The 13,317-nt window shown below is 42.9% G+C and overlaps 1 protein-coding gene across 3 annotated transcripts in view; it reads left to right on the forward strand.

Moving 5' to 3' along the window:
• PPP1R1A (protein phosphatase 1 regulatory inhibitor subunit 1A) overlaps positions 1–13,317 on the forward strand; it is a 478,692-nt gene that overhangs the window by 338,490 nt on the left and 126,885 nt on the right. For all 3 annotated transcript variants that reach the window (XM_069758700.1, XM_069758699.1, XM_069758698.1), the window contains one exon: positions 1,710–1,770. In XM_069758700.1, the coding sequence (XP_069614801.1) occupies positions 1,710–1,770 (61 nt within the window). The remainder of the gene's footprint in view (positions 1–1,709; positions 1,771–13,317) is intronic.

A 13,317-nucleotide genomic window follows, 5' to 3' on the forward strand; every position in this document is an offset into this window, starting at 1 on the left:
GTAGAGATGAGATTCTGGAATGGAAGGCAAAGAAGAGATAAAAAAGTATAATGGAAAAGGAACAAATGAAAAGAACATTTGAGAACATGTGCACATAACCATATATAAGAGCAATGGCATCGAAGTGCATGCAAAAAAAGCAATATATATGTAGGGAAGAGTAAGAAAGACTATAATAGGTGGTTATTTGAGATGCAGAAACAATAAAAACAATTATATTAAATATTAAATTAGAAAGACATTTTGACAGGAAGGAAAAGAGGGAACAGTTTTAGAAATGCTACCTGGCCTGAGGCAATAGAGATAACCTGGAGCGTAGCTGCAGCCATAGTGGGCGAAAGGTGACAGCATAATGTATCTGAATGAACCCCGGCCAGCCAATGATAATAGACATGTGGCGATGCTTGTTTAGCCCCAAATATTGGAAATATCTGGGGTTAAATAAAGGGAGAGCTTGCTTCAGAAAATGATGGCGCACGTCACAGTGATGCCATATTGCGCAGGCGCAGTGCATCAGAAAACTGGTAAACTGAGTGTTCAGAGGGACGTTAAATAGGGCAAGAGAAAAGGTAATCGTACAGGGGAAGAAGGTGCTACATACGGTGACTCGCTAGGCTAGATTTTAAGTATCTCTGTGCCCAGAAAACCCCTCTATTGAGGTTGCATCTCTATTGCAATAGGATCAATGGAAACTCATAATAACCAGGGCAGCAGTGTGGATCAGTGGTTAGTAGTGTTGCTTTGCAGCGCTGCAGTCCGGAGTTGAAATCTGACCAAGGACAACATCTACAAGGAGTTTGTAATTTCTCCTCTTTGTTTGCATGGGTTTTCTCCTGGTACGTTAGTTTCCGCTTGCATACTGATAGGGAATTTAGATTGTGAGCCCCAATGGGGACCATGATGACAATGTATGTAAAGCGCTGTCGAATATGATGGAGGTATGTAAAATAAGCTTAATAATAAATCAGTGAAATATAACACAGTCCTGGACTGTCCTGTATAATTTGGTACTTAATAGTGGTGGTACAGGTGGAGACATTCTTTAATTTTTATAAGAGAGTGGGGGGAACCATTATCAACACTCTTACAGGGTCTTATTGGTATGCTTGTCATAGAAGTTCAGAAAATATTTTAATGTTGCCAACAGGATTGAACTACATCTTTGGGCAGAGACACACTGGCGTATTTCTCAGAGAATCGCATCCTAAAACTTGTACTGGCTGCTGGTTCTCCTGACCTGAGCTTGACAGCTGCATAATAATCCATCACGCTGTCATGCTTGGGTCAGGAGAGGTGCCGGCCAGTCCCTGCAGTGCCATGCGATCGCACGAGAAATACGGCAGTGTGTCTCTGCCCTTTGGGTCAGAAATAGGGTTAAGCTGTAATAAAGACTATCTACTTGTGTTTAACCTATGTAGAGCTAGAACGAAGGAACAAGACACCATCTTTTCAATGAACATACCTGAAACACCTAAATAGTACCGACTGTAGGCATGTGATAATTGTATATTTTTCACTGTATACCATACAGCATGTGATGGTGGGAAATATACAGCATTTATTATGAGATTACTTGTATTCCGGTGCTAAATAGACAATAAACAGCAGTAAAGTAAATGAATGTACTAGTTAACTAGCATAAGCAATTAGTAAATTCACTATATCGTAAATGCTTTGCAGAATAACAAACATATTTTCTTTTCAACTAGATTCGCAGACGCAGACCTACTCCTGCCACACTTGTCCTGAGCAGTGACCAGTCTTCACCAGGTAAATGTCATATTGTCTGGAATATTGTTATAACTAACTGGATTAATTTATTAAATAAGTCCCAGTCAAATAAATTATTAGTCCTATTTATTATATTTTAGTGTTTCCTGTGCTAAAAAGTCGACCTTACATTTGGGACAACTTTTTAACCCCTTTCCGACGTTGGGCATAATAGTACGGCCACGTCGGACTCTCTCTTTGAAGAAAAGTTATGGCCCTGGGAAGAAGGGGAGCGAAAAGCGAAAACTCAAAAACAAAAATCCCCCTGGTCGTTAAGGGGTTAATCTTATTGTCTATCAATAGTTTGACATATTGTAAAGCAAGAAGAATCTTGTCAATAATCCCTACAGTATTTACATTGAGCAATATGTGTCTGAAAGTTTGGTGAATTTTGACATAAATAATTATAAATGGCGATGACTAGTACTACGACTGGCAATGCGCATATAAACACGGCAGGGCGTGCTTAGCATATCATGGGTGTCAAAGCGTACTGATACAGTCTTATTTTTTTACAAGATCAAAGAACAAATAAAAGACTAGATATTTTCCTGCCTCTATTGATATCAATAGGCTAAGCAGGTTCAACAATGAGATACTAAAACATTGCTTGTGTTACACCACATTGACACCAGCACCTTCCAAACCTAATGCAAATACAGAGGCCAATTCATCATCACCGGCATTGTTCATGCTGGTCTTGATGAGGGGACGTGCTAGAGTCAGAGGCACCTGATTCATGAAGATATGTACATCTGACATATGGCGTGAGCCTACTTGTGGTATGGACTGGAAGGAGATTTCTGGAGTAGGAAAGGTCACAACTCAACATGAATTAGACAAGCTGTTGTGGCACACCCCCCACCCCGCATTCCCCCCCGCCCTGCACCAGTTTCGTCCCAGCTATGCCCATTTTGGCAAAGCTGGGAGAAACTGGCCTGAAAATGCTAAAACTCACAAAATTTTGGTACCTAAATTTTACAACTTTTCAAAGCTTTAAAACCAGAATTTTGGCATGAAGGCTTTGATGAATCAGGCCCAAAGAGCTAAGTACATGATCCTGCATTTTCCTAATTGTTCATATCCTACTGAAATAAGATGCACAAAATTTATTAGAAGACATGTGCTACTTAATTTTTGGAGCATCTTTTTGTGGCTTTTGTTCGTTATAGTCAGAAATCTGCTCCCCCGATAGACAGGAGTCAATTTCTAGTATAATTCCGTCCACTTTGTCGCGTAAATTAAAATAATTTTTTTTTGGTCGTGTCACCTTTTTAGTCCCCATTATTTTAAGAAGTGTTTGAACTGGTATAAAAATGTTAATAAGAGTTCTGCAAAAATGTACAACTTCTACATGACAGTTTTAAAGTGGAAGATGAATCGTTCCCATTAGGGTCGATTCATATAGAATGGCGTTTTGTACGCCAGTATTGATCATGAGTGCACTGCAGTAAAGGTGTGCCTATAATGCATCCTAATGCAGCCCGTGCATCAGCATCAGAAATAAACTCCAGTCACGGGCTGCGGTACATTACTGTCCTAATTTAAACAAATTTTGTTGCAGACGTTGTCAGTACAGTGTTACTTGGCAGTATATAATTGTTAATTACTTCTAATTTAATTTTTTTTTTAATCTATAAAGATATAAAAGAGACTTTTCCAGCTGGAATTATACTGGTTGTCTGGTGAAAATAAGTTATCTATGGGATAGGTGATAACTTTATTACCAGTATGAGTCACACCACTGGGATTGTCAGAACAGGTCACTTTTATCCCGCTTTAATGGAGTGGAAGTGCTCATGCTTGACTGCTACCCCATTCAGAGCCAACTGGGCTGCCAAGCACTGCACCCTGTTTTTTTTCCAGCAGACCAATAGAGAATAAATGGCGTGGCAGTCCAGCAACTGAATTGGTTATCCGTTTTGTAACAGGTATAAAAGTTCTTTGATGGGGATAAAAATGTCCCGTCCTGCTGAATGGCGCAAGTCCCAGCACATGGAACCCTTGCAAATAGGTGTTAACTCAATTTAATTGGACAACCCTTCTAAATATGAAATATGAGCTATTGTCTGCATATACTTCAGGTCTGATGTTATTCATCATTTTTTAATACATGAACCCTTGGATTGCAGCCTTTTACTATATAGCGGTAACATAAGAGGTTAATGAGAACACAACATTCCCAGCTCTCCATCAGGTATCCCTACTTTGTTAAGTTGGACTAATTGCTCTTCTTTTTCTCTCACTAGTAAGGCCATCTGCTTCATCCCTTTCACATTCAAGGATGCTTGAATGGTTTGAAGACAAAAATATCTTTTCCACACATTTCCTACCATAAGGATTTCTGTATCTCAAAAAGAACCCTTTCTTAAATCTTCAGCACTGGGATATAACCTGACTTCTCAAATGTTTGAGATTGGTCAACTTACAGGCCATTACTAAGCGTTTCAGATAGGAGGGAGTTAATGGGAACATCTGTTTAATCTAATTGGCTCTTTCTTGTTCATTGAAATCTTTATTGAGTTCATTTAATTTTAGATAGTGCTAACGGCAAATGAAAAGATGGTATATTCTGCTTGGCCTGGTTGGTGATGGGTAAAAATGAGTGTTTATGGCAGAGAAATATTTTGTCTAATACTCTGCTTATTCCCCAGGCAGCTTTATAAATCATGTTTGGTCCAGCATGCACATGTGAATTTATCCATTGCAAAATTGTGATAATTGTCAGATAGGTGTGGGTCTCATGGGTGCGAAACCTTCGATTTACCAGAATGGTAGAATTACCATTGACAATTGTAATGGTGGCTCAATGTTTGCAATCACAGTGGTTTTAACCTTGCAGCACTGGGGTCCTGGGTGTCCAAACCGAACACCTACTGTTTGGGCACGGACTTCTCCATGCCAGCGCAGCAAACGCCACTTCTGATCAGCGGTGAAATCATCCCTGCCAGTCAGAGAGCCGCGGTTCCCACGCTTTTAAAAGACAGCATGAGTGCTCAGCTGTGATCGGAGGTATAAAGATTACCTCCGGTCACTGGTGTCAACTGATGGGACTAATGATCCCATCATCTGACACCTGCTGCAGCTAGTAACAGTGAGAGCAGGAGTGGGGGATGGGAGTATTCATCAGCCGCTCCTGCACTATAAATAAATAATAAAAAAAAAAACATTGTGGGTTCCCCTGTATTTTTGATAACCAGCCAGGCAAAACTCACAGCTGGGGGCTGCAACCCTCAGCTGTCATCTTCAACAAGGCTGGTTATCAAGAATAGAGGGGTCTTCATGCAGTTTTTTGTAATTATTTAAATAAATAATTTAAAAAAACAGCATGGGGTCCCCCCATTTTTGACAACCAGCCTTTCTAAAGCAGACAGCAGGGGGCTGGTATTCTCAGGCTGGTAAGCGACCATGGATATTGGCCCCCCCCAGCCTAAAAATAGCAGCCCGCAGCCACCCAGAAAAGGCACATCTATTACATGTGCCAATTCTGGTGCTTTGCCCGACTCTTCCCACTTGCCCTGTAGCGGTGGCAAGTGGGGTTCATATTTGTGGGTTTGATGTCACCTTTGTATTGTCAAGTGACATCAAGCGCATGGCTTTGTAATGGAGAGGCATCTATAAGACACATATCAAATACTAATCCTATAGGTACATGGCAAATAAAGACACAGCCAAAATAAAGCCCTTTATTTGAAATAAGACTAAACATAGTTTTCCATTTTTATTTAAAAATAACACCGTTATATTCACCTAATGCCTATTCCACCAAAGCCCTCATTCTCCTGTAATAAAACTAAAATAAAAAAACAACTATATACCATACCTGTCTGTCGTTCTGTACCATGCCATAATCCATGTCTGGGAAATAAACAGTTTTCAACCTGGACGGTGCCAAGATGCACTGGTGACTGAACTGCTGCGAGCGCAGCCTTAGAGACCGGTGATGATGTCATCGAGGCTACCTCCGGTCACTGAAGCTATGTTCCCAGCCAGGCTGAACTGCCATGACCTCGGTGAGATCCTTGCTAGCACTGTGAGAAAAACTCTCTCACTGGATCTCACCGAGGTTACGGCAGTCCAGCCCGGCTGGGAACGCAGCCTCAGTGACCGGAGATAACTTCGATGACGTCACCACCGGTCTTTGAGGCTGTGCTTGCAACAGTTCAGTAACCAGTGGTTCTCAGCCTGGACAGTTGCACCTTGGCCCCGTCCAGGTTAAAAACTGTTTACCCCTCAGACATGGATTACAGTGTGTGACAGAACGACAGACAGGTATGGTATATTGTTGTTTTTTATTTTAGTTTTTCTAGGTTATTTTAGGAGATCTAGGTTCAAATCCCACCAAGGACAACATCTGCAATGAATTTGTATGCTTTCCCCATGTTTGTGTGGGTTTTCTCCGAGTTCTTCGGTTTCCTCCCACTCTCCGAAGACATACTGATAGTGAATTTAGATCCTTAGCCACATTGGGGGCAGCGATGATGATGTCTGTAAAGTGCTGAGGAATAAGATTGCGAAATATAAGCAAAGCATAATCATAACAATAACTTTTCAGCTTGGTATAGCCTTTTCATGTCAATAGGATATGTCTCTGCAAAGTCTGATAGTCAGCAATGATTACACAGTGTAAGGCTGTGAAGTGACACCACCTCTCCCCTCCAAATGGCAGTTGCCTACATTTCCTACATTTCTAGGGGGGAAAACAATGGTACGGCACATCACAAAGTTCTAAGAAAAGATGTTCAAAATTGTTATTTCATCATCCATTCTAAATTACAAAATCCAAAGAGAAAGTATCCAAAATGGGGTACCGAATAAGGCTGGTTTCACATTTGCGTTTTTTGCCACTGTGTTTTAGCGCAAAAAAACACATGCATTTTTTTCCCCTATACTTAACATTAAAAACGCATGCACGTAATTTCTAGCAGCGTTTTTTTGCCGCAAAAATGCCTATTGCTGTCTATGTAAACGCATGCGATTGCATGCGGTTTTAAATGCATGCGTTTTAATAGGAAAACACAAGAATACACACTCATAAGCCAACCCCAAACCCTAACCCTAAGGGATCCTAACCCTAACCCTAACCCAAAGGGTTAGGGTTAGGATCCCTTAGGGTTAGGGTTCCGGATAGGGTTAGGGTTAGGATCCCTAGGATTAGGGTTAAGGTTAGGGTTAGGGTTAAAGTTAGGGTTAGGATCCCTAGGGTTACTAGGGATTCTAACCCTAACCCTAACCCTAGCTATTTCTGTTTAAAGTGGGTTTTCTTGTTGATTTTGATGATTGGCAGCTGTCAGACACTTCTCATCATGCGTTTTAAAAACGCAAACGCAGGAAAAAACGCATGTAAACACTTCAAAATGCCGCGTTTGTATTAAAGCATGCAAAAACGCATGCGTCTAAAAAACACGGCGTTTTAACGCGTTTACATGCGTTTTTTTACCACATGCGTTTGCGTTCAAAACGCTGCGTTTTTAAACGCAAATGTGAAACCAGCCTAATTTAAGCATAAAAAAGAATCACCTAATCGATTATCGTACTTTATTTAAAAAAAGTAAAAAGGCCGCAATTAAAAAATACATTGAAAATATACACATATATATGTGCATATATCCTGTAAATATCATAATATATACGTATCAATCATACAATACAATCACACAAGACAAATTAAAATGTAAAGTGGCAGGCAGTTCACAATTTTATGTAATGATACTCGTTATTAGCAGTGCCAACTCCCAATCAATAGATGTAAAAGATTGTATAGAATAAAATAATTGTGTGTTGAGCCGTAATAAAGAGATAAATTAACCAAATATTGTATAAGACTACTAAATTAATACAAATTCAATTAACCCCTTCCCGACCTTTGACGCATACGCTGCGTCATGAAAGTCGGTGCCATTCCGACCCATGACGCAGCATATGCGTCATGGAAAGATCGCGTCCCTGCAGATCGGGTGAAAGGGTTAACTCCCATTTCACCCGATCTGCAGGGACAGGGGGAGTGGTAGTTTAGCCCAGGGGGGGTGGCTTCACCCCCTCTTGGCTACGATCGCTCTGATTGGCTGTTGAAAGTGAAACTGCCAATCAGAGCGATTTGTAATATTTCACCTACAAAAATGGTGAAATATTACAATCCAGCCATGGCCGATGCTGCAATATCATCGGCCATGGCTGGACACACTAATGTGCACCCACCCCACCCCTCTGATCGCCCCCCCAGCCCCCCGATCTGTGGTCCGCTCCCCTCGGTCCTGTGCTCCGCTCCCCCGTCCTCCTGCCCGCTCCCCCCGTGCTCCAATCACACCCCCCGTGCTCCAATCAAACCCCCCCGCACTCCGATCCACCCCCGCACAGCAATCCCCCCCCGCACAGCGATCCCCCCCGTGCTCCGATCCACCCGCCCGCACAGCGATCACCCACTCCGTGCTCCAATCCACCCCCCGTGTTCCAATCCACCCCCCCATGCTCCGACGCCCCCCCCCCCGTGCCCTGATCTCCCCCCCTTATACTTACCTGGCCTCCCGGGGACCGTCTGTCTTCTTTCCTGGGCGCCGCCATCTTCCAAAATGGCGGGCGCATGTGCAGTGCGCCCGCCGAATCTGCCGGCAGATTCGTTCCAGAGTGAATTTTGATCACTGAGATGGGTTATATCTCAGTGATCAAAATAAAAAAAAAAAGTAAATGACCCCCCCCCCCCCTTTGTCACCCCCATAGGTAGGGACAATAAAAAAAAATAAAAACATTTTTTTTCCACTAAGGTTGGGGTAAGAACTAGGGTTAGGGTTAGGGGTAGGGTTAGGGGTAGGGTTAGGGGTAGGGTTAGGGGTAGGGTTAGGGCTAGGGTTAGGGGTAGGGGTAGGGTTAGGGTTAGGGGTAGGGTTAGGGTTAGGGGTAGGGTTAGGGCTAGGGTTAGGGCTAGGGTTAGGGGTAGGGGTAGGGTTAGGGCTAGGGTTAGGGGTAGGGGTAGGGTTAGGGTTAGGGGTAGGGTTAGGGGTAGGGTTAGGGGTAGGGTTAGGGTTAGGGGTAGGGGTAGGGTTAGGGTTAGGGGTAGGGTTAGGGCTAGGGTTAGGGCTAGGGTTAGGGCTAGGGTTAGGGTTTCAGTATGTGCACACGTATTCTGGTCCTCTGCGGATTTTTCCGCTGCGGATTTGATAAATCCGCAGTGCTAAACCGCTGCGGATTGATGGCGGATTTACCATGTTTTTTCTGCGCATTTCAATGCGGTTTTACAACAGCGATTTTCTATTTGAGCAGTTGTAAAACCGCTGCGGAATCCGCAGAAAGAAGTGACATGCTGCGGAATGTAAACCGCTGCGTTTCCGTGCAGTTTTTCTGCAGCATGTGTACAGCGACTTTTGTTTCCCATAGGTTTGCATTGAACTGTAAACTCATGGGAAACTGCTGCGGATCCGCAGCGTTTTCCGCAGCGTGTGCACATACCTTTAGAATTACGCTATGTGCACACGGTGCGGATTGGCCGCTGCGGATCTGCAGCAGAGTTCCATCAGGTTTACAGTACCATGTAAACATATCGAAAGCCAAATCCGCTGTGCCCATGGTGTGGAAAATACCGCGCGGGAACGCTGCGTTGTATTTTCCGCAGCATGTCAATTCTTTGTGCGGATTCCGCAGCGTTTTACACCTGTTCCTCAATAGGAGTCCGCAGGTGAAATCCGGACAAAAAACACTGGAAATCTGCGGTAAATCCGCAGGTAAAACGCAGTGCCTTTTACCCGCGGATTTTTCAAAAATGGTGCTGAAAAATCTCATACGAATCCGCAACGTTGGCACATAGCCTTAGGGCTAGGGTTGGGTTGGAATTAGGGTTGTGGTTAGGGTTAGGGGTGTGTTGGGGTTAGGGTTGTGGTTAGGGGTGTGTTGGGGTTAGGGTTGTGATTAGGGTTACGGCTACAGTTGGGATAAGGTTTAGGGGTGTGTTGGAGTTAGAATTGAGGGGTTTCCACTGTTTAGGCACATCAGGGGGTCTCCAAACCCAACATGGCGCCACCATTGATTCCAGCCAATCTTGTATTCAAAAAGTCAAATGGTGCTCCCTCACTTCCGAGCCCCGACGTGTGCCCAAACAGTGGTTTACCCCCACATATGGGGTACCAGCATACTCAGGACAAATTGCACAACAATTACTGGGGTCCAATTTCTCCTGTTACCCTTGAGAAAATAAAAAATTGCTTGCTAAAACATCATTTTTGAGGAAAGAAAAATGATTTTTTATTTTCACGGCTCTGCGTTGTAAACGTCTATGAAGCACTTGGGGGTTCAAAGTGCTCACCACATATCTAGATAAGTTCCTTGTGGGGTCTAGTTTCCAAAATGGGGTCACTTGTGGGGGGTTTCTACTGTTTAGGCACACCAGGGGCTCTGCAAACGCAACATGACGTCCGCAGACCATTCCATCAAAGTCTGCATTTCAAAAGTCACTACTTCCCTTCTGAGCCCCGACGTGTGCCCAAACAGTGGTTTACCCCCACACATGGGGTATCAGCGTACTCAGGAGAAACTGGACAACAACTTTTGGGGTCCAATTTCTCCTGTAACCCTTGGGAAAATAAAAAATTCTGGGCTGAAAAATTATTTTTGAGGAAAGAAAACTTATTTATTATTTTCACGGCTCTGTGTTATAAACTTCTGTAAAGCACTTGGGGGTTGAAAGTGCTCACCACATATCTAGATAAGTTCCTTTGGGGGTCTAGTTTCCAAAATGGGGTCACTTGTGTGGGGTTTCTACTGTTTAGGCACACCAGGGGCTCTGCAAACGCAACGTGACTCCCGCAGACCATTCCATCAAAGTCTGCATTTCAAAAGTCACTACTTCCCTTCTGAGCCCCCACGTGTGCCCAAACAGTGGTTTACCCCCACACATGGGGTATCAGCTTACTCAGGAGAAACTGGGCAACAACATTTGTGGTCCAATTTCTCCTGTAACCCTTGGGAAAATAAAAAATTCTGGGCTAAAAAATTATTTTTGAGGAAAGAAAACGTATTTATTATTTTCACTGCTCTGTGTTATGAACTTCTGTGAAGCACTTGGGGGTTCAAAGTGCTCACCTCACATCTAGATAAGTTCCTTTCGGGGTCTAGTTTCCAAAATGGGGTCACTTGTGGGGGGTTTCTACTGTTTAGCCACATCAGGGGCTCTGCAAACGCAACGTGACGCCCGCAGAGCATTCCATCAAAGTCTGCATTTCAAAACGTCACTACTTCACTTCCGAGCCCCAGCATGTGCCTAAACAGTGGTTTACCCCCACATATTGGGTATCAGCGTACTCAGGAGAAACTGGACAACAACTTTTGGGGTCAAATTTCTCCTGTTACCCTTGGGAAAATAAAAAATTGTGGGCTAAAAAATCATTTTTGAGAAAAGAATTTTTTTTTTTTTTCATGGCTCTGCGTTATAAACTTCTGTGAAGCACTTGAGGGTTCAAAGTGCTCACCACACATCTAGATTAGTTCCTTTGGGGGTCTAGTTTCCAAAATGGGGTCATTTGTGGGGGATCTCTAATGTTTAGGCACACAGGGGCTCTCCAAACGCGACATGGTGTCCGCTAATGATTGGAGCTAATTTTCTATTTAAAAAGCCAAATGGCGTGCCTTCCCTTCTGAGCCCTGCCGTGCGCCCAAACAGTGGTTTACCCCCACATATGGGGTATCTGCGTACTCAGGACAAACTGGACAACATTTGTGGTCCAATTTCTCCTATTACCATTGGCAAAATAGGAAATTCCAGGCTAAAAAATCATTTTTGAGAAAAGAAAAATTATTTTTTATTTTCATGGCCCTGCATTATAAACTTCTGTGAAGCACCTGAGGGTTTAAAGTGCTCACTAGGCATCTAGATAAGTTCCTTGGGGGGTCCAGTTTCCAAAATGGGGTCACTTGTGGGGGAGCTCCAATGTTTAAGCACACAGGGTCTCTCCAAACGCGACATGGTGTCCGCTAACGATGGAGCTAATTTTCCATTCAAAAAGTCAAATGGCGCTCCTTCCCTTCCGAGCCTTACCATGTGCCCAAACAGTGGTTTACCCCCACATGTGAGGTATCGGTGTGCTCAGGAGAAATTGCAAAACAAATTTTAGGATCCATTTTATCCTGTTGTCCATGTGAAAATGAAAAAATTGAGGCTAAAAGAATTTTTTTTGTGAAAAAATAGTACTTTTTCATTTTTACGGATCAATTTGTGAAGCAGCTTGGGGTTTAAAGGGCTCACTGTGCATCTAGATAAGTTCCTTGGGGCGTCTAGTTTCCAAAATGGGGTCACTTGTGGGGGAGCTCCAATTTTTAGGCACACGGGGGCTCTCCAAACTTGACATGGTGTCCGCTAAAGAGTGCAGCCAATTTTTCATTCAAAAAGTCAAATGGCGCTCCTTCCCTTCCAAGCCCTGCCGTGCGCCCAAACAGTGGTTTACCCCCACATATGAGGTATCAGTGTACTCAGGACAAATTGGACAACAACTTTCGTTGTTCAGTTTCTCCTTTTACCATTGGGAAAATACAAAAATTGTTGCTGAAATATCATTTTTGTGACTAAAAAGTTAAATGTTCATTTTTTCCTTCCATGTTGCTTCTGCTGCTGTGAAGCACCTGAAGGGTTAATAAACTTCTGGAATGTGGTTTTGTGCACCTTGAGGAGTGCAGTTTTTAGAATGGTATTGAAAGATAGGAGACAAAAAAAGCGCAAATAGGGTCTTATCCCCAGGATTGTTCTTAATCAATTGTGAGAGAACTGCTCACCTGGTAGTACACAGTACAAGCGTGTAGTTGTCAGCTGCTGCAGATCCACAGGTCGGCGTTGCGACCTCTCAGAACCGTTATAATAAATGAAATGTGGATTACATCTGCGCTGCTGCGACAAATAATAGATCCAGATATACTGTTAGGGTGTTCGGGTGGTTTATTCAACGCGTTTCGAAGCTCAAAGGCTTCTTCTTCAGGAAGTTTCCACACACAGATATCTGTGTGTGGAAACTTCCTGAAGAAGAAGCCTTTGAGCTTCGAAACGCGTTGAATAAACCACCCGAACACCCTAACAGTATATCTGGATCTATTATTTGTCGCAGCAGCGCAGATGTAATCCACATTTCATTTATTATAACGGTTTTTAGAATGGTGTCACTTTTGGGTATTTTCAGCCATATATACCCCTCAAACTGACTTCAAATGTGAGGTGGTCCCTAAAAAAAATGGTTTTGTAAATTTCGTTGTAAAAATGAGAAATCGCTGGTCAAATTTTAACCCTTATAACTTCCTAGCAAAAAAAAATGTTGTTTCCAAAATTGTGCTGATGTAAAGTAGACGTGTGGGAAATGTTATTTATTAACTATTTTGTGTCACATACCTCTCTGGTTTAACAGAATAAAAATTCAAAATGTGAAAATTGCGAAATTTTCAAAATTTTCGCCAAATTTCCGTTTTTATCACAAATAAACACAGAATTTATTGACCTAAATTTACCACTAACATGAAGCCCAATATGTCACGAAAAAACAATCTCAGAACCGCTAGGATCCGTTGAAGCGTTCCTGAGTT

This window comes from Ranitomeya imitator, chromosome 3 (assembly GCF_032444005.1).
Source record: "Ranitomeya imitator isolate aRanImi1 chromosome 3, aRanImi1.pri, whole genome shotgun sequence".
NCBI classification, from domain to species: domain Eukaryota; kingdom Metazoa; phylum Chordata; class Amphibia; order Anura; family Dendrobatidae; genus Ranitomeya; species Ranitomeya imitator.